Source organism: Chelonoidis abingdonii, chromosome 5 (assembly GCF_003597395.2).
Source record: "Chelonoidis abingdonii isolate Lonesome George chromosome 5, CheloAbing_2.0, whole genome shotgun sequence".
Lineage (NCBI taxonomy): Eukaryota > Metazoa > Chordata > Testudines > Testudinidae > Chelonoidis > Chelonoidis abingdonii.
The window spans coordinates 118,854,892-118,876,844 of NC_133773.1; the positions used below are offsets into that span (position 1 = coordinate 118,854,892).

General features: G+C 41.2%; 1 protein-coding gene across 3 annotated transcripts in view; it reads left to right on the top strand.

Moving 5' to 3' along the window:
• Window positions 1-21,221, top strand: part of SLC2A9 (solute carrier family 2 member 9) — a 229,315-nt gene extending 208,094 nt beyond the window's left edge. For all 3 annotated transcript variants that reach the window (XM_075066595.1, XM_032775770.2, XM_032775771.2), the window contains one exon: window positions 20,145-21,221. In XM_075066595.1, coding sequence (XP_074922696.1) covers window positions 20,145-20,402 — 258 coding nt within the window. In that variant the 3' untranslated portion in view covers window positions 20,403-21,221. The remainder of the gene's footprint in view (window positions 1-20,144) is intronic.
• Window positions 21,222-21,953: the final 732 nt, after the last annotated feature.

The following is a 21,953-nucleotide window of genomic DNA, read 5'->3' on the forward strand; positions in this document are numbered from 1 at the left end:
CTTTGCAACCCTTACTCAGAGAACTATAGAATCAGGCTAGTCCTTTGTAATTATTACCATCAGGGCCCCTTATAAATTTCTGGAATTAAAATGCTCCCTTTGAACATTCTGTTTAGTGCTTGATCACAAACCCAGTGCAAGTGACTTTAAGTCTCAAAGACTTTGAAGTCTATAAAATTGATTCATCTTTGAAAAATTGATTTAATGAGATCTTGCAGATGAGCATTTATGCAGCCTATACATTTAGGCATAACTTATGTCCCTCGAAAGGCAGTGGAACAGGGAAGTACCTTGAGGGGTTGAGTACTGTGGGGAAATGCAGAATGTCTTTGTAAAGAGCAGTGGCTCCTGGGGCTTGGGAATCAGGCTGGGCAGCAGAATTAAAAGGTATAGCCATCATGTCCCCTGCTCTCACTCAGATCCAGAGCTGTCTAAACTTACTAGTGCGCATGGGACAGAACCATGGACGCAACTGCATTGTGCCCTGGCATTCCTCTTCTGGGCGTTGAATGATGCTAGTTGTGCTGGCTGACCATTCAACATCTTTGTTTCCCAGTAGTTTGCAGCCAGTTTATTTCTCCCCATTCTCCCACTCACCCCCTAGCACACCTGTTTCTGGACTAGCCATAATCTGACCCTTAGGTTCCTGTCTAGTTTTAGTAAAAGCTTGAGAAGGACCGTCCAGTTCTTCAGATGTCATGCACACTCAGATACTCCCTGTTCCAAGGCTGGACTTTCAGATGGACAGTAAGTTGCAAATCTCATTATTTGCAATGTTTGTTTCACCTTTTCTTGCCAGGAATTTGAAAATAAGCAGGGTGGGAGAGAATTGTGTCAGTGGAGAAATTTCCTCATTTTTTCAATAGTCACTTTCCTCTACTAAAACTGATCACATATAATAGATTTCTTTGACTTTAAGGCCAGAATAGACCATTGTGATCATCTACTCTGCTGCATAACACAATCCATCAAATTTCACTCAGTTATTTCGGCATCTAGCCCAGCTTGTGGTTGAACAAGAGCATTATCTTTTAGAAAGACATGTAATCTGGGTTTCAAGATTCCAAGGGATGAAGAATTTCCCTTGGTAAGCTATTGCCATAATCAGTGCCCTTCACTATTAAAAATTTGCATCTTATTTCCAGCTTGAACTTTTCTGACTTCATCTTTCAGCCTTTGGATCTTGTGTGTTTGTCTGCTTGATTAATGAAAGCTTGAGTATCAGATATTTTCTTATTTGTTGTAAATATGTCTTTTTAATGAATCAAACCTTTTGTTTTGTTCGTGAATTCTTCATGAACAGATTGATTTTTGTTAATTTATTTGTAATTGTTTGAAAAGATTATACAAATTTCAAGCGACGTACTGTTTGCAAATTCTTTGTATAAACTGCTCATAATTCACAGTTACTAATTCTGTTCCTTGATTGGATGAATGAAATTTTAAACAGGAGAATAATGAATAACATATAGCAAATACTCCTGCCTGCCTGTGGATAGGGACCATCCATTCCCCAAATATTCATGGGAACAAAAATTCATTCATGTGAGTATTTGTGAATACAAAGGGACAGACTTCAAACGATTGATTGTAAACGCTGTTTTGCAGTGTTCATCCAGCTCCACCCACTCTTCTGAATTTCCATATCACTCCATTATGCTGATAAGTAACTGTTCTGTAGTGCAGTTCTTTTAATTTAATCGCAGAAATATTGCAAATATTTGTTCAAGGGAAGCTCAGAATTGACTCTGGCAGAATTGAACAAACATGGATTAGCTAGTTTAATGTTCTCTTTTTACACAGCCTTATTAAGTGATTTTGTGTGCCATTTAACTAAAGGATTTGTGTGAGTTCAACCTAACAGTGGCCTTACAATTGACTATAAATTACCAGAATATTTATTGAATTGTGGTCTGACTGCTATGTTCCTTAAAGCAGTCATCGTGACATACTGACACTGCTTTTTTTTACTGATTTATGGATATGAATACTATCCATAATGCCATGAAATATCTGTCCTGTTCTTTTATGTTTAGGCCATGTCTACATTACACCCCAGTAGAGATGAAATTCAGCTGACAGAGTTCTTCTGCCAACACCACCTCTCTGAACTACATTTGCTAGGCCAACAGAAGCACTTTTCTGTCGGCTTAGCTGCATCTATACTGGGGGTTCTGCCAGCAGAGCTACATCACTCAGGGGCTGTGAATGTTTCCCACTCCTAGACAACACAGCTATGCCAAAGCAACTTTGTGTAGTGTAGACCAGGCCTAAGTTCTTCCCATGCTGCTGAAAGAAAATGTTGTCTGACCAGTTTTGATTCTATTTAAGCAAATCTGTGTATTTATAATACATGTTTCAAGGGCTCAGCCTAACATTTGAGGTTGGATTGTACCAGCTACTGAATATATGGAGATATACCTATCTCACAGAGCTGGAAGGGACCCTGAAAGGTCATTGAGTCCAGCCCCCTGCCTTCACTAGCAGGACCAAGTACTGATTTTTGCCCCAGATCCCTAAGTGGCCCCCTCAGAGATGAAAGTCACAACCATGGGTTGAGCAGGCCAATGCTCAAACCACGGAGCTATCCCTCCCCCACATACCTCATGTGAATTGAGGACACCTAGCACTGCACAGAATTGGGTCCTCTTTTCATAGCCAAAATTTCTACTAGCTATACTGGGAGTTTTGGTTGCATAAGGAAGGCAGGATCAGACCCCAAATGATTGTTTAGTAGAACAGTTTTATGTTAATGCATGTTAAGCCCCAACCCAATGACAAGGTCTGCATAGGCAGACCCCTGCCACTGGCTGGGTCTAACAGGAGGATCAGGGCCTTAGATTGTATGTTCTTCAGGACAAAGATCCTGTATACTGTATTTTATATATTTGCAAAGCACCATGTAAATGTAAAGAGCTACATAAATAGTACATATGAATGATTATCGATCTGCGTCTCCAGTTAATTTCATGTCTCTTTAGCAATTGAAGATGTTACACTGATGTATTCTTACTTTGTATTTCAGGTTGCTCTTTTAGATGATTTAAGTTAAATTAACGCTCACATTTGAAACCAACGTTATGCTGTGAGATAGCCGAATTGGCAGTTTCACATACATTTCTTATTGTAGGAGAGCGAGTACATAACCTATTCCCCTCCTGCCTGAGCATCAGGCAGGAGTAGCCTGTTAGGTGCAGACCTGGAGATGGAGAAAGGGGATTCCTGAAGCAGGGAAACAAGACAAAACTCCTCAGTCAGACAAGTCCTAAGTCATAGGCTGGAAACTAGCCTGAGAATATCACACAGTAACTGTGCTTTACCATGGAAAGTAAATGGAAAAACTGATAGTTTAGATAATGAGGATATATATAATTTCTAATACACTCAGGAACAATAAGCTTTTTGCTATAATTTCTTAGGAAATTGGTGGACCAAAAGTGAAGTAATTAGTTTGGGCCAGGTAGTGAGTGGGAGGAGACTTCCTTCCACCTTTCAGTATCTGTGTACATCCCTATCCTCAGTGACAGCCGTGATTTCTCCCCCTTTCTCTTCCCCTGGAGACGCATACCATCCCAAAAGGGACAAGGCGGAGGCAGAGACCTTGTTTCCCAGCTCCATGCCTTGCAGCAAGGCCGAGGCAGTGGGGACAATAGGTTGCATGATATTTGTGTAGTGCTTTGAATACATAAAGATCTAGGTGAGTGCTCAGTCTGCAAGGTCTAAGACATTTTGATTAAAAACAAAAATCAGTGAAGCTGAAATAACTGTCCTGCCTTTACTGCTGTATTGGTCGGAATGCTGGAGTATGAGAAATGTGGTGCATGTTGATTTCTTTGTCCAATTTTAAGAATGGTGTTCACTGCAGTGTCTTTTTTTAAAAAAGATCTCTGCACTGTAAGAACTGTTTGTACCAGGAAGTGCTGCACATTCTGTTCCTTCTGCCTGTGCAATGAGGCTTGATATGTGTTTCATTTTCTCCTGTTTCTCTCTTTGGCCCACGTGTGTCTTCATTTCTCCTGGTGAAGTGGCACTTCCACATCATTATACATTTCATTAGCACCCTGCATGAACCTCCATATTCTTTCTACCTCATTCTTCTACAGTCGAGATTCCCCTTTTTAATTCCTGAGATTCATTTACCCAGTAGGGTTCCTGTTGATTATTTTCACAAATGTGTAATGATACATTTTTAATTTTTTTAATTATACTGTACAATCATTTGAATAATGGGGAGTTCTGACCAAAAAAAGTGAGTACTAAGGCTTCCTTAACCATTGGTATTATCTTAATCAAGTTATTTTATGCTTTTATACGTGTTTTAAAATAGTTATGTCTGTAGTTAGAGAAATGACAAAATCTTTTACCAAAGTAATCAGCATTTCTTTTCACTTTCTTATGTGAAAGTTAGACAAGGAAAAGCTCATTAGGGCTATTCTACTACACATACAGAATAAAACGCTGCATCATGGATTAAGGGGGAAATATAAAATGAATGGGAGTTAGGCATCTAACTGCAATTTATGCCTTTCAGAATCTCCTCCCCATTCCTCCTGGAATCCTGCATACAGGTCTGGTAGCCACATTTTTTTAAAGGCTGTTGAAAATTGGAGAGAGTACAGAAAAGACACAAAACGCCTTACCCTGGAGAGATTGCCTTATCAGGAGAGGCTTAAAGAGCTCAGTTTGTTTAATTTATCAAAAAGAGAACTGAGAGGTGACTGGGGAGAAAATATAGGCTGCTAGTGGGCTCTTTAGTCTAGTGGAGAAAGGCACAACAAGAACCAATGGCTGATATGCAAGGCCAGAAAAATTCACACTAGAAATTAAGCAAAATATTTAGCAGTGAGGATGATTAACCACTGGAATGTAGTAGATTCTCCATTTCATGATGTCTTCAAATTAACACTGGGTGACTTTCTTACTATCTGTTTTAAACCTCCTGCACCTACTGCTTTACTGCTAGCTAAAGCAGAATGCAAGGAGTTCATATGGGTTTTTTTCACCAATGTATTCATCTCAATTGGTTGTTGATTCTGAAACATATTGTCACAAATTTAAATGTCATCATGAGTAAATATTTTACTGATGATCATTTTAGTAGAAACATCCAATCAGTGTCCTTATCAGATCTCATCTCATGCGCCAGAAACTCCAATTCATCCCTAGTCACTTATCATAACCTCTAAGTTGCCCTCATGGCAATTTCTAAAATGCAGATGTGCAATGTCAAAATCTGTGACACTAAAAACTGCAAATTTAGGAGCAGAGTAAACTGAAATCCATTGATGGTGCTATTCACTTTCATATTTAATTCAGTAAATTCAGGAAATGATGCAGAATGTCTAATATATTCCACTGGATTATTCAGAAAACAGAGGGCCTTGCTACAGAATTTAATCAGAAAAATAAGAATGATAATTGGGAATTGATTAACACCACCCAAAACCCCCAGTCAAGGAAGAAGGTCATGGTGGTTAAAAGTCTAACTTGGTTTAGAGGGGAGGTAAAGAGAGCTTATATATGTGTGTGTGTATATATATGTGTATATATATATATAAACAAAAGAAAGGTAGATAGTAATGAATATGAAAACCAGAAGCTAGGAATTGTAGAAAATCGATAAGGGAAGCAAAGGGACAGGAGGAGCTAAATCTCAAAATGTAATTGCAAATGGGGAATCATCACTGAGTGGTTATGTTTCTAGTTAGGTCCCATGGGGATCAATTCTTGGCCTATCTTATTTAACATTTGTGTCAATGAGTTGGATGAAAACTTACAATCATTACTGATAAAGTTTTCGGGTGACACTAAAATTGGAGCAGTGGTAAGTAATGAAGAGTGCAGATTACTGATACAGAGTAATCTGGATCTGTTGATAAGCTGGGTTCAAGCAAGCAATAGACATTTTTAATATGGCTAATTGTAAATGTATGCCTGTAGGAATAAAGAATGAAAATCATACTTAGAGGATGGGGGACTTTGTGGGAAGCAGTGATTTGGAGAAAGACTTGAGGGTTGTGATGAATAATCAGAGGAACATAAGCTTCCAGTGCGACATTGTGGCTCCAAGAGCTAATATGATTCTGGGAATGCATAAACTGGGGAATCCGAAGTAGGAGTAGAGAGGTTATTTTACAGTTGTATTTGGCACTGGTGCAGCTACGTCTGGATACTATGTCCAGTTCCAGTGTCCACAATTCAAGAAGGCTGTTGATAAACTGGAGAGGATTCAGAGATGAGCCACAAGAATGATGAACGATTAGAAAGCGTGACTTATAATTAAGGCTACGTTTTAGTCATGGGTATTTTTAGTAAAAGGCATGGACAGATCACAGGCAGTAAACAAAAATTCATGATCTGTAACCTGTCCGTTACTTGTACTATATACTCCTAACTAAAACTTGGGCCGGGGGTGCTGGGGAGGGTGGCCTAAGACCGGGCTGGGAGGGGGGATGAACAGGCAGCAGCACACAACCCTGGACCACCGCTGGTCCTGGGGTTGGGGCAGGTAGCAGTGCATGGCCCAGGACCTCCGCTGGTGCTGAAGGCGGGCTGGCGAGTGGCATCCCAGGATCCCACTGGTGCTGGGGGGTGGGGGATGCAGTGGCACACGGCCTGGGACCCCTCCTGGTACTAGGGCCGGACAGCAGCCCAGGACTCCCATTCATGCCAGGGAAGGAAGGTCGCCGGGGCTGGTAGGCTCCCTACCCGGCTTTGTGCATTTTCCCAGAAGCTGCCGGCATGTCCCTGCAGCTCCAAGCGCTGCCCCCATCATGTGCACCCACTCTGAAGCTCCCATTGGCTGGGAACCGCAGCCAATGGGAGCTGCAGGGCAGTGCCTACAGGCAGAAGTGGCATGCAGAGCCCCCTGGCCCCTCTGCCTAGAAGGAGCTGCAGGGACATGCCAGCCACTTCCGGGGAGCCCCCCTCAAGGTAAACAGCATCCTGCTTCCCAGCCCTGAGCCCTCACACCCAGGCTGCTGCTGGCCCAGGGGCTACCTGCCACACTGGTAGATGCAGAATTCACGAAAAGTCATGGAATATGTGACTTCCGTGACCTCTGACAGACACATAGCCTTCCTTATATAGTAATGATAGACTCAGTGAGCTCATTCTATTTAGCTTAAAAGGAGAAGGTTAAGGGCTACCTTGATCAGTTTAGCAGTACCTACATGGGGAACAAATATTTGATAATGGTCTCTTTAGTCTAGCAGAGAAAGATATAACGTATTCCAGTGGCTGGAAGCTAGACAAAAATCAGACTAGAAATAAGTTGTAGATTTTTAAGAGTGAGAATAATTAACCATTGAAACAATTTACCAGGGGGTCATGATAGATTCTCCATCACTGGCTATTTTTAAATCCAGATTGGATGTTTTTCTAAAAGAGATGCTCTTGGAATAATAGTGGGAAAGTTCTAAGGCCTATGTTATGCAAGAGGTCAGATTATGTGATCAGAGTGGTCTGTTTTGGCCTTGGAGTCTATGAATCTGTGAATTTAAATATCAGAGTACATGGGGTCTTGATTAAATAGACAGCTGCAGCGGCACAGGAGCCAGCAAACATAGCTGTAAACGGGAGTTTACAGGGGGAGTTTAGGGGAAAACTAAGAGAGGCAGGCAGAATACTACACAGGCTACTGAAGGGAGTGTGCAGGGTTTGTTTTGCTGTAGTGTGGTGGTGTTTTGGGTTGGTTTGTGTTTCCCAGATTTACAGGATTTAGATGGGAAGCCTGTGACAGATACAGAGGCAGCAATGGTAGTGACCCAAGCAGTGGAAGACACAGTGAAGATGACTGGATGTGGAAACTGCAGCATGTACATGATTCTGGAGGGGGTATCTGAAAAGAGTTTTGTCTGCATCAAGTGCCACTTGATAGAGCTGATGGAAAAACAGATCTGAGGATTTGAAATGCAGGTGGAAACTCTGGTCGAGTTTAGAAGGAGGTTCAAGCGGATGGTGGAGTAAAGACATGCTGAGACTGAAGGGAAAAGCTTAGACTTGCAGATGGAAGCAGGACCAAAAACTCTGAGGGGAGACTGCTGGGTGAGGAAAGTGGACAGGGGAAGCATGTGGCTAAGCGAACCAGGCAGAGGAAAAGTGAAGGAGCAATAGAGCTCAGGAACAAGTTTGCAGAGTTGAAAAATGAAGAAGGGGCACAGCAGGTGGTCGCTGAAGGTGAGAGAGCAAGGAAGAAGAGAAGAGCAGCTGGTCCTATAGGAAGAAGGGAAGAGTCAATGGAAATGACACCAAACATGAGCCCCAGGAGGATACAGGATGGGCTGCAGAGGATTGCAAGAGTGAATAGGAACCAAGAGGACTTGCAGCCAGTGGGAGCAGGGGATAGACCGGAGAATCGCACTGTCACCAGGAAAAGGCAGGTTTACATGACTGGGGACTCCTTACTGAGAAGATTAGACCGGCCTGTAACCAGAGCTGATCCAGAGAACAGAAGGGTGTGCTGTCTGCCGGATGCTAAGATACAGGATGTGGACCTGAGGTTGAAGAGGATCCTAACGGGAGCAGGAAAGAATCTGCTGATTGTCCTTCATGTGGGAACAAATGATACAGCTAGATTCTCGCTGGAATGTATCAAGGGAGACTATGCCAGGCTAGGAAAGACACTTAAGGAAATCGAGGCTCAGGTGATCTTCAGTGAGATTTTGACTGTTCCTAGAGAACGGCAACAAAGGTGTGACAAGATTATGATGATCAAGAGATGGCTCAGGCAGTGGTGCTATAAGGAGGGCTTTGGGATATATGGCCAGTGGGAGGCATTCATGGACAGAGGACTGTTCTCTTGGGATGGACTTCACCTGAGTAGGGAGTGAAATAGACTTCTAAGATGGAGGCTGGCACAACTGATTAAGAAAGCTTTAAACTAGGAATTAGAGGGGGGGGAAGATGGTTGGGAGATATCCAGGTAATCTCCACGCCAGATTTTAACATTGAGAGGGAAGAAAACTATGCAAGAAAGGATACTGTCGTGGGTAGGAGAATGGACATACGAAGGAAGGGTACTGTAGATACAATTCTAATAGGTGATACTGGCAGTAGAACATCTGGGCCTAATCGGGTAAAGAATGTGAGTGAAGCCAAACAGCAAGAATTAAGATGTTTGTACACCAATGCGAGGAGCCTAGGTAACAAAATGAAGGAACTAGAACTACTGGTGTAGGAAGTGAAACTGGATATTATAGGGATAACAGAATCATGATGGAATAGTAGTCATGACTGGAGTACAGGTACTGAAGGGTATGGGCTGTTTAGGAAAGACAGAAATAAGGTGGTGGAGTAGCACTGTATATCAATTATGAGGTAGACTGTAAAGAAAGAAGAAGGAGTGGAATGGATAAGACAGAGTCTGTCTGGGCAAAAATCACATTGGGGAAGAAAGTTACTAGAGCCTCCCCTGAAATAGTCCTTGGGGTGTGCTACAGACTGCCAGGATCTGATTTGGATATGGATAGAGACCTCTTTAGTGTTCTCAATGAAGTAAATACTAATGGGAATTGTGTGATCATGGGAGACTTTAACTTCCCAGATATAGACTGGAGGACAAGTGCTAGTAATAATAATAGGGCTCAGATTTTTCTAGATGCAATAGCTGATGGATTCCTTCACCAAATAGTTGCTGAACTGACAAGAGGGGATGCCATTTTAGATTTGGTTTTGGTGAGTAGTGAGGATCTCATAAGCAGAAGTGGTTGTAACGGGGACAACGTCTTGTTTCAGCGATCATGATTTAATTCGCGTTTAAACTAAAATGGAAGATAAACAAAATAGATCCTGTGACTAGGGTTTTTTTATATTCAGAAGGGCCTCCTTTAAAGAATTAAGGAAAATTAGTTAGGGAGTGGATTAGGACTGAAAGAACTTGGGGATCTTAAAGGTGGAGGAAGCTTGGAAATTACCTTCAAGTCAAAGTTGCAGAAATTATCAGAAGCCCTTGCATCCAAGAAAGGGGGAAATTCATAGGCCAGGAATTGTAGACCAAGCTGGATAGCAAGCCATCTTCAGAGAGGTGATTTAAGAAAAGCAGAAGCCTACAAGGAATTAGAAGATGGGAGGTACATTATGAGGTCAGAACATGTAGGGATAAAGTGAGAAACGGCCAAAAGCCATGTAGCCAGTTTTCCGCTTGCAAAGGGAATTTAAAACCAATAGGAAAAGGTCCTAATAGCGATATAAATAAGAAGAAAACAAAGAAAGAAGAAGTGGGACCACTAAACACTTAGGATGAGTGGAGGTAAGGCGATAATCTAGGCATGGCTCGACAATCTAAACAAATACCTTGCCTCCAGTCTTTAATGAAGAGCTTAGGGATGATATCAGGAATGACAAATAGGAATGAGGATACTGGAGTAAGATTATTACCACATCCGAGGTAAGAAGCCAAACTGCAAACGCTTAATGAGACTAAATCGGGGGCCCAGACAATATCCTTCATCAAGGAATATTAAAGGAACTGGCACATGAAATTGCAAGCTTAGCAAGATTTTTTAATGAATCGTAAATCAGGGGTTGTACCGTGTGACTGGAAGAATTGCTAACTAGTTTCCTATCTTTAAAAAAAGAGGAGAAAAGTGATCCTCGGCAACTAAGGCCATGTCAGTTAGATGTCTGTAGTTTCATGCAATGGTCTTCGGAAAATTTGAAAGGAAAAAAGTAGTCAAGGAAACTGAGGTCAGTGGTAATTGCGGGACAAAATACACATGGTTTTACAAAAGGTAGCATCATGCCAAACCAACCTGATCTCCTTCTTTGAGAAGATAAGCAGATTTTTTAGACAAAGAAAATGCAGTGGATCTAATTTACCTTCATTTCAAGTACACGGCATTTCGATACGTGTTCACATGGGGAAATTATTTAGCCTAAATTGGAAAAGATGGGATTCATATGAAATTGAAATGTGGGATAAGAGAACTGTGTCAAATGGGAAGCTACACTGGTCATTCATGAAAGGTGAATTGTCAGGTTGGAGGGAGGTTATAGTGGAGTTTCTCGGGGATTGTTGGGACCAATCTTAATTTATCTTTTTATACTGACCTGGCACAAAAAATGAGATGTGCGCTAATAAAGTTTCGCGGATGACACAAAGCTGGGAGGTACTTGCCAAGATATAGAGAAGGACTCGGATTCATACACAGAAGATCTGTGATGACCTTGTAACTGGAGTAAATAGTAATAGGATGAAATTTATAGAAAGTACAAGGCTGCATTTAGGGATTAATACAAGACTCTTGCTATAAGCTGGGGGAGGCACAGTGAAGAACAGAGAGAAGGACTCTTGGGTATTAGTTTGATCACAGGATAAACATATTGAGCTGCCAATGTATATAGGCCATGAAAAAAGCTCAATGCCGGTCTTCGGATGGCATCAGGCAAGGTATTATCCATAGATGATATTAGGAGTGTTTAGTCTTATACAGTAACTGGATGAGACCCATCTGAAATACTGTGATGGCAAGTCTGGTCTCCCATGTTTGAGACAAGAGATGAATTCCCAAACTGGACAGGTTCCAAGAGAGGGCTACTAGGATTGATCCGAGAATGGAAAACCTGTCAATAGAAAGGAGAACTGAAGAGCTTGGCTCAGTTTAGCCCTAAACCAAAAGAGGCTGAGGGGAAAATATGATGCTCTCTCTAAATATATCAGAGGAATAAATACCAGGGAGGGAGAGGAATTATTTAAGCTCAGTATGGACACAAGAACAAATGGCTATAAAGTGGCTTATCAGAAAGTTTAGACTTGAATTAGATGAAGGTTTCTAACCATCAGAGGAGTGAAGTCGTGGAACAGCCTTCCAAGGGGAGTAGTGGGGGCAAAAGACATATCTGGCTTCAAGACTAAGCTTGATAAGTTTATGGAGAGGATGGTATAATGGGATAGCTTAATTTTGGCAATTAATTGATCTTTGATTGTTAGAAGGTAAATATGCCCAGTGATCTGTGATGGGATGTTAGGTGGGGTGGGATCTGAGTTGCTACAGAGAATTCTTTCCTGGGTGTCTGGCTGGTGAGTCTTGCCCACATGCTTAGGGTTTAGCTGATTGCCATATTTGGGGTTTGGAACGAATTTTCCTCCAAGGCAGATTGGCAGAAGCCCTGGGGGGGGTTTCACCTTCCTCTGCAGTGTGGGGCATGGGTCACTTGTTGGAAGGTTCTCTGCACCTTGGAGTCTTTAAACCATGATTTAAGGACTTCAATGGCTCAGACACAGGTTTGATACAAGAGTGTGTGGGTGAGATTCTGTGGTCTGCCTTGTGCAGGAGGTCAAACAAGATGATCATAATGGTCCCTTCTGACCTTAAAGTCTATGGTTCTATGATATGTTATTAATTTTGCCCCTGTAAAATTAACATCAGATTAAGAAAATGAAGAGAAGAGCAACAGCCCCCAGGTAAAATTCCCCAAACAAGTAATGGGGTAATCAGATAATTATGAAACACTGCTGCTATTCTAGAGATGGCAAATCAGGTCCAAATAAAAAAAAGTACTAAATACATCTTAGTTTGGTTTTGGATTACATTTCCATAGAAAATAATCTCAAAAAGGCTCACAATGCCGTTAAAAAAGATCAAGTCAACATCACAGAGCAAGATAAAGTTTCTTTTTCCAAATGAGAAGATTTTAAAAAGCCTGTTTCAAAAGCTCAAGTTTCTTCAACACTTCTCCGAGATGAATTCATTCACTTATTCTCCTGTCTGTTTCTGAGAATACCTGCTGCCAAGTGGTAGTTTTATCCTCTTTACAATTATCACACTGCCACTTAGTAACTGAGCCCTACAGCAAGATGGACTGAATAAAGAATCAGTTGACACATTATTAAATGATCCAGCAAGGGACTGTACTCAACCAATTCCACATTTTTCCAGGCTATGGTACTTACAGAATGTAACCTATTAATCTAAACAGGTGTAGATTTTCCTCTTTTTAACAGCTTTTGAAAGCTTTAAATTTAAAAAAAATCTTTCAGCACATACAAAAATCATAGCAACATTTTAAAACTAGATCTTTTTTTCAACTATTTTAACTTTTCTTGATTTGAAAATGAGTTCTCTAATACTTGCTCCGTGTGGGTGGATGCTGCAATTTGAAAGAAATGGTTTTTTATAACGGCAAAAATCAGTACTCAGCGTCTTTCAGCATTTGATTGGGTGGGGGAAGGTAATGCCTATACTTTCTATCTGTGCACACACTAATAACCCTACACAGGCTTGGAACGTTTTTGTATCTTTTATCCTTTTGAGAAGGTACACTGCATTTTCATCCAAATGCATATAAATTACACAGCTGCAAATCAGATTCTAATTCTTGTTTCGCCATTTAGCACATCTTAGACTGAATCCTGGGAGGTATTTGAGGGCGCTCAACTGCTGTTCACTTCAGTGGAAGATCAGGGCAGTCAGGATGGACCCCCCTTAATGCCCACCCTGGCTATAGGATGAACAAAGCCCCCGAGTTTTCCATTTTTCTGCTCTTAGTCAGATCTTCATCAGTTGCAGAAAATATAGAGGAAAACAGATCATCGTCAGACTTCCAGTAACAAGCAATAGGGCTGGCTGAAAATATTTTTCCCATAGGAAACTAGACCTTTTGATCAAATGAAATTTTTCACCTTAAAGTGTCTTCTTTTCTCAAAATTTAAACCTGAAAAATTAACTTTTTGGTTTTGTTATTTTGGGGTTTTCAGCCAAAAAGTTTGGTTTCAGGGGAAGGAGGAGGTTTGGTTTTCTGATGAAAAGTCAAAATGTTCTGCGACTGGAGAGAACATTTTTACAAGAACTCCATTTTTTCAATACATTGTTTTGAATATACTTAAGCCAGTATCTGCTTCAAATGTTTAAAATAATTACATCAAGTGGAAATAGATTTTTCCTTTTTTCCCAAAAAATTTTTTTTTCAATGAGTAGAATGTACATAAGGTGGTCTTCTGTGCCACTCCCTCCTATGTTAAACCTGCTCCAATCCTACAAACCTTTTTTCAGGCATGTAAACTTTATTGATATCACTCAGTGAGAGTATTCATGTGAATAAAAAGCTGTAAGGTATGATCTATGAGGCCTAATCCAGAGCAGTGCTGAGTATCTGTGATTCTCTTTGAAATGAAGGAGACAAACTGAGGTTCAAGCTCACTTTTTACTCATACAAATTCCCACTGAAGTCTAACTAAGCAAAAGATCTTGGGATTTGACTCCTAAATATTTGCAGCTAAACAGCACCTCACTGGATATGGGGCCTTATCTAGCAAGGAGCCAGTGATACAAATACAATACACCACTACCTCGATATAACACCACCCGATATAACACGAATTCGGCTATAACGGGGCTGCACACTCCGGTGGATCAGAGCAAATTCAATAAAATGCGGTTTCACCTATAACGCAGTAAGATTTTTGGGCTCCTAAGGACCGCGTTATATCGAGGTAGAGGTGTACAAGGAAGGGAGATTACAGACATCAGGGAAACTAAATTACAGAGGTGGGATTCGTTCCTATAAATACCATAAATGCACATACAAATAAGAGGAGAATATAGGTGATTTCAACAGGATAAAGACCCAGCCCGTTATCTTGTCTGGTCTATCAATATCTTTTCTGTACCAGCCATCTACTTATACTTTATCTATATATTATCTTTTGCTTCACATAATAGTCACATAAGATTTGCCATGATTTTCCGTGCCTAATAAGTTCATTGGTCCATCAAGACCAGTATCCTCCCTCTGGCACCAATGATGGTAGAAGGCTTGTGATGGTAGGAAGCAGGGCTCAACAGCTCACTTCCACTTCATTTTATATTCCTCGTGGTTCAAGGTTTCAGCCAGCCAGTGGCCGGGGTCAAAGAGATTTTATTTTCCACTAATGGATAATGGAAGAGGTGGTTTGTATGTTTTTTTAAAATCTCCTGCCTCTGAAGTATCAGAGATGGCCACAGCTGCAGTTGGGACATTGGGCAGTGTGGGTCAGGGCTCTGAGGTGACAACAAGCATTCTCTCTCTCAGGTGCTTGCCTAGCTGGTTCTTCCTCACATGCTCAGGGTCTAACTGATCACCAGATGTGGGGTCAGGAAGGAATTTCCCCCCAGCTCAGATTGGCAGTGGCTGAGTTGGCAGGGCAGTTGCCTTCCTCTGCAGCATATGAGTATGTGGAAATTGCCAGGATTATCTAGGTATATCTTAATTTCCCTACCATTGTAATGGGCCTCAAGCACTAGTGTACCTCAGTCTCACCTATTTTCTGCCTGTGGAAGATAATAGTCTAATCTCCTGTGGACTGTAATACTGTGGTCTAATTTTGGTTGTTGGATTTAGTGTTCAGGTGCTGGGCAATGTTGGTGCTTTGTGATATACAAGAGGTCAGACTAAATCTAGTTATCCCTTATGGCCTTACTAACAAAGACTAGCACAAACATGTAGGAAAAAAATCAAAGTCTAAGGCACCTAGCAAGGAACATAAAAGGCAGTAAGGAGAGGCTCTATAAATACGTTAGGGGCATGAGAAAGAAGGAAAGTGTAGGTCCTCTACTTAATGGGGAGAAAGAGCTAACAACAGATTACATCAAGAAGGTGCACTTAATGGATATTGGGGGGGGGGAGCTGTAACCATGATATATCTTGATTTTTAGTAAGGCTTTTGATGCAGTCCCATGCACAAACTAGGGAAATGTGGTCTAGATGAAATAACTTTAAGGTGGGTGCAAAACTGATTGGAAAACCATACTCAGAGTTATCAGTGGTTTGCTGACATATCTAGTGAGGTCCCACAGAGGTCAGCCCTTGGTCGGGTACATGTCTATATTTTCCTTAATGACTTAGATAATGGTAATGGAGTGGAGAGTCCACTTATAAATTTGCAGATGAGGCCAAGCTGAGAGTGGTTGCTAGAACTTTGGAGGACAGCATTAGAATTCAAAATGATCTTGACAAATTGGAGAACTTATCCGAATTCAACAAGATGAAGTTCAGTAAAGGCAATTACAAAGTACTACACTTGGGAAGGAAAAAAATCAAATGCAAATTTACAAAACTGGCTAAGGCAGCACTACTGCTGAAAGGGATGTGGGGTTTATAATAGATCACAAATTGAACGAGTCACAATGTGATGCAATTCTGAAATAATTAAACAAGGTTAAGGCCAAGTCCTGACATCCCCAGTGGGAGTTTTCCTACATAAAGGTTTCAGAATTTAACCCCTGCTTTATACAATGGTGTATGCAAAATATATTCTGCCAAATGTTTTCCATGAAAGTGCAGAGTCTAGCAATGGTTTATCCTTGAGAGGAGTAGTGTAACTCCCTTTAATGGACTTGGTTCCCACTTGATATACTATCATCATATGCTAAGTATAGCGTCTGGCAGTATCAGAGGAGCTTTTAATGGTTTTTGTTGTCATGATATTTAAATAAGATTTTTTTTTAATGCCAAGCTATTACATGAGAATTAAGAGATACATTATTACTCTTATATATCCCATGTTTCATAAAGGATCAGCTAGTTTTAAAGAACCGTTGTGATTAAATGTAACAATGAGGATAGTACACATCATTATTACTGCTGCAGAAATGCCAGATGTTTCCAGTCAGGGATCAAGGCGCCATTATACTAGGTCTTGGGCAAATAAATAGTACAAAGCCAGTCTCTTCCCCAGAGAGCTCAGAATCTAGGATTTAAACAAGACACAGCAGGTGAATAAACAAAGGCAGGCATAAAGGTGAGAGAACAAGGTAGCAGAAGCAAGAGGTGCCTTTGTATAAATTAGTCACAGGTATTTGGTTGCCAGCCTAATCAACGCAACACATTATTAATTTGTAGGCACAACGGCAAAGGTATGTTTTATGGAGAGATTTAAAAGAGGATGGCAGGTGAGTAAATTATATGATCCTTCTGAGTCTGAGCTGGCCTATCCTTGAGTTACCTCTGAGCCCCAGCCTGCTTAAACATGATGAATCATCCTTGTGCCAGACAGTGTGATGAGTCATCAAAGGTAATTACCTGCAGGTCTTGTAATAGGCCCGATGCCATTCAGCCAGGGTTCAATCAATCCACAGGCAAAGGCCCATCCAGGTGATCCTAGCTCCTAAAAGAAGCAGCCTGTCCAATCTACTCCACATTACTACCTAGCTGGAAGCTCTCTCATTGCCAGTAGCTTCATCTCACTGCACCAGCTGGCCCTTGTTCCTGTTCTGGTCATGCTGGTTTCCATGCTAGATAGCCCCTACTTCATTCTGCAGCAGCCAGCCACCTGGTGCTGTGACAAATACAAAACTGCAACCTTATTAAACAATTCCAAATGCTGAAAACTCCAATTCAAAATTACAATGCTCTAGATGATAGGAAAACTTATGGAGACATTGTGAAGTTATTTTTCATAGAAACAAATGGATTTAATAGCTGTTTGTTCATAAGCTTGAAAGCCAGATCTGCTTCCTTACCAGAACATTTCCCCTCATTGCACATGTACATGCTCTTATTATTGTTGGGTTTTTCAAGAGTACTAGGCTGCTGGGATTTAAATTTATTTTTGGAGAGAAAATTGCTGATGCATTCAGGGGGTTCTTATTCAGTATATCAGAGGATGTGCTTTCCAGCTTTCCTTGCATGACAGAAGTGAGTAAAAGGGCAGAGCCAGATAAATTATCCATGGAAACATTGTGACTAGCCCAGGTGGTAATTCAGCCACAATATTAAAAATGACCTTGTAAGAAATCTCTTGTATTGGACTTAGCCTTCGCCAGAGAGTGTCTTGTTTTGCATCAGTTGTGACACCCATTATTTAGGTGATGGTAACTGAATGTGACCGGTAAAATAGTGTTAGGCATAGTACAAACATGTGCCCCACGCCCCAAAGAGCTTGCATTTTAGAATGTAGATGTGGGACAATGAGGGAAGGAATATACTATAAGGTTGGGGAAAGTCAGTGTTTCATAAAGACTGTGTGAAATTCTCATCAGTTCTTATACACTTAATGAGCAGTTGTAAATGTGTATGTGTATATATACAAATCTTAACTTACTTCTTGTACGCTTCACAGCAGAGATGAGATTTTTCAGCAGAATTTGAATGAGGAAAGGGTAGTGACTTGGGCCCAGGTACACAAATGAGATTTAGGCAAAGTGATACAGAGCTTCACAATGCTTAACTTTTAAGTGCGTAGAAGAATCACGGGAAGCAATGGTGATCTGTGAGGCTCTCTATACAATGAATGGGGAGGAATAAATACCATATAATGTGATCCACAAAAACCAGCAGGCTAGGCAGGGAGCTGCTCAAGGCAGCCAATGGGAGATGCTGAGGAGATGGGTGCATGCTAAGGCCCACCCCTCTGAAGGAGATAGGCACCTAAGAGCAGGTTTGCAGGGAAGAGTTTCTCTGCCTTTGATCTGCAACCAGGAACCCCCTCCTGGAGTCACTTGGCTTAGGCATCTAAGTCAACTCTATTGAGAATGGGTTAGGCACCTGCCTCACTCCCCACAAAACAGCTGCAGGAGGTGCCCACCTTGTAACTTTTAGTCTAGTGATTAGAGCAGTCACCTCGGATGGGGAAGACTTTAATTCCACCCTTTCAGCAGAGGAGAAAGGTGGGAGCTTCCTGTTCAGATCCTCTTGAGAGTGTGTTCTAATCACTGAACTACCGGATATTCTGAGGTGGGGTTCCCTCTCTCTCTCTCCTGTTGAAGCTGTTCTACTGTGACTAAATACATCACTTGGCCAGGCAGAGTGAAAGCGACTCTGAAGTCTGGCAACTAGGGTATCAATGGGGAAGGGGGGAGATTTAGGAGCCAGTTCCTCTGCTCCGATCAGTCTTTGTTTGTCTTCTGTACAACCTGCCTTTTTAGCAACCTCTGTCTTAGAAAAGTGTGCGTGTAAGTAATATCTAGTCCCCCCTGTATTCTTTACTCATGACCATGTTAGATGTCATGGAAAATCTGCAATGCTATTCTTTTATAAGGTGTGCATCCAATGCTTAGTTCTAAATTTTGCCCTGTGAATAAAAATAAGTCAAAGATTTGTTCTGGGTACTGTGCATATCTGTTTTGAGTGTATGAAGTTACATAAAAACAGAGAAGGGAGATGTTTCAAAACTCCAGTTGATATCCTGGCCCCACTAAAGTCAGTGGCAGGTTCAGTGGGGCCAGAATGTCAGTCTGTGTTCCCAGTTTAAAGAAACTGTACCTTGTAATATTGTGACTCAAATACTACAGAACATTTTGAAAAATTAATCTAACAAAGGTCATTTAACAACTAGCAGTACAGAAACTCTGTCATTTTGATAATATGCAAGTCCTACAATCTGGCTAAAGTTTTCATGATAAACTATTGATCTCTTTTTCGTACAGTAGAGCATTTGCAGCAGTAAAATCTGAAGCATGTACATTTGGATTGTATTTCAGATCACTGATCTTAGTTAATCCTTGCAGTGGTCTCTCTCTTTTCTTATGAGAAAAGTAGATCTTACTGTAACATCTTTTCCTCTGTAATGCACTCTGTAACTTTAGAAACGGGGGGAGGGGGAGGGGAATCTGTTTGACTTTATAATGTCAAAACTTTCATTCAGCTCTCTGAGGGCTGTGACAGATTCTTAATATTGTGCTAACTTAAGTACAATGAGATGCTGCTAAAAATATTGGTCAGCATTTTCAAAGCTAGATATTTAAATCCATATTTAGGCACTTAAGTAACTGGCCTGATTTTCAGAGGTGGTGAGCAACCTCGAGTCCCATTGAAGTCATGTGAGTGACTCCACCATCACCTGCTTTAGAGTGCAACATGCCTCAGGAGCACCTTGATTGCAACCTTGTGATCCTCTGCGCTCCTGCTCTGGCCCTTAAGTAAGAGCCCTGGAGAAGGTTGGAGGAAGCTCTTTATACTCTCCCTTCCTCATGAAGTAACTGGAAAAAAATAGCATGTTTAAACTGGTAATGACTTGCTCTGCTGACGTGCAATTAATGCAACCTATTATTGTACTTTATAAAAAAATTGCTCCAGGTCTCCCACCCTAAGTGCAATTCACTCAGGCTGCTGTTCTGTATATTCAATGTACTGTTTCTTTCAAACAATTCCCAAGCATTACTTATATTCATAAGATTCTTGCCTCTGTAGTATCTGTAATGCTGGTTTTGTTTGTTTTCTGTTCACAGGCTGGACTACAGACATTTTGTTTCCTGGTGTTTGCTGTCGTCTGCCTTGCTGGAGCTACTTACCTGTTTTTTGTCCTACCCGAAACAAAAAATAAGACCATTAATGAAATCAGCCAGGCATTTGCCAAAAGGAATAAAGTGACTTTAGAAGGGTGGGAGATGAGCCAGTTTCCATCAGAAAGGAAATCAAGTGAAGAACAAGAACATAACTTCTCTTCGACGCTGGAGAATGGTGAAACTAAAAACAATATACTCTAAGAATTCAGTGTTCTTTGTGTGGGGGAAAAAAACCCACATGCTCTGCTGGTTTGCAAAGCATGTGATAATTCTAGCAGTTCTGTATTTGTGTTATTAATACCCCTGTGTATGTGGTTGTGTTTTGTTTTGTTTTTTAATTGAAGGGAATATGGGCATAGGGTAAATCAGTGGCAGCTGGGAAGGTTCTGGAGGGAAGCTGATATATGAGGGACAGACATCTGGTGGGAACAAGACCCAGAGTTTCCAGGAAACCTGTGGAAAGGATCATCAGGTGGATGGAGTGGGATGGGATTAGGACTAAGAGGGAAACTGGATTAGCAATGGGAACTGGGTGGAGGGATCCTGAGCAAGGACTGGCTGATCAGCATGCAGCTAAAAGCAGCAGCTGCATGCCAGCTTGCATGGGTGGACCTATATGCTAGTGGCAGAGATTGAGTGCGAGTCAGTCAATGTGAAGAGAAGGAGAGACAAGTTTATTTCTTAGCTTTTCCCAATATGCTATTAAAATTGCACTTCAAAATGAAAGGGGCACTCATGGTATCTTTTCCATCTTCGTTTTTAATTTTAGCTGCGGTTCCTCATCAGACCCTCTCTCGCTCCCACTGTCTCAAGAAGATGGAAACTGCCATTTGTTTTCATAATTACTGACGTGCTTTCTCCCTCCATCCCACAAATACCGGCAAGAGCGCTGGATTGCTCGCACTGTGTTTCTATTGTTTAAAGCAAATAACAGTGAAGCAGTTGTTCTGAAAACAAAAACTCCACCTATTCTGAATTCATATTCTGAATAGTGGGCTCTGGGGAGATAGGTACTGTCGGGGAAAAGAAGACCACCTCTGTGATTTGATCAGACAGCCGGAGGCACCTTTATTACATATACACTTGTGCACAAGCGGAGGCCAGCGTATGCCCTAGCAACGGTTAAGCTGACTTGCCCGTTACAAATGTTACTGAGCTTATAAAGGTTAAAACTGCAAAACGTCACACATAGATACAGCTTTATTTGGAATACAAATTGCTAATACTGCAAAACATGACTAATATTTACCCTATGGCATACATATTGCTATTTAGCAAGCAACTCTCACACATTTTCCTATTTTCCTGTTGTTGTCTTTGCCAGTCATGTCTGTGGTTTGACCGTTTTAGCACTTTTTCTGTAGTCCTGACAGCAGGGTCAGCTGTTATAACTTAACAGATCTCCTGGTTCCCCTTTATCCAATTCTAGTTCCTCTTCTTGGGGCCCTGACTACATCTTTCTGCCTTGGCATGCCCTTTATACAGTAAAACAAGCTAAGTTAAAGCTCTAAATTATTTTTGCTCAAAGGCCTAGGGCTTAAGATAATAGGGGAGGGGTTATTTTCCCTATCAGTACAGTAGAAGAAAAAACAAACATTGAGCTGTCCAGACTTCAAGAATAGTAACATTTTTTTAAAAGCACAAGTTCTATTTTCAAAAGTGATTTAGGAGCCAGAGTCTCACTGAAGGCTTATGGGACTAATGCTCTGAAGTGCCTAAGTCAGTTTTGAAAATAGGGCTTAGGCTCCTAAG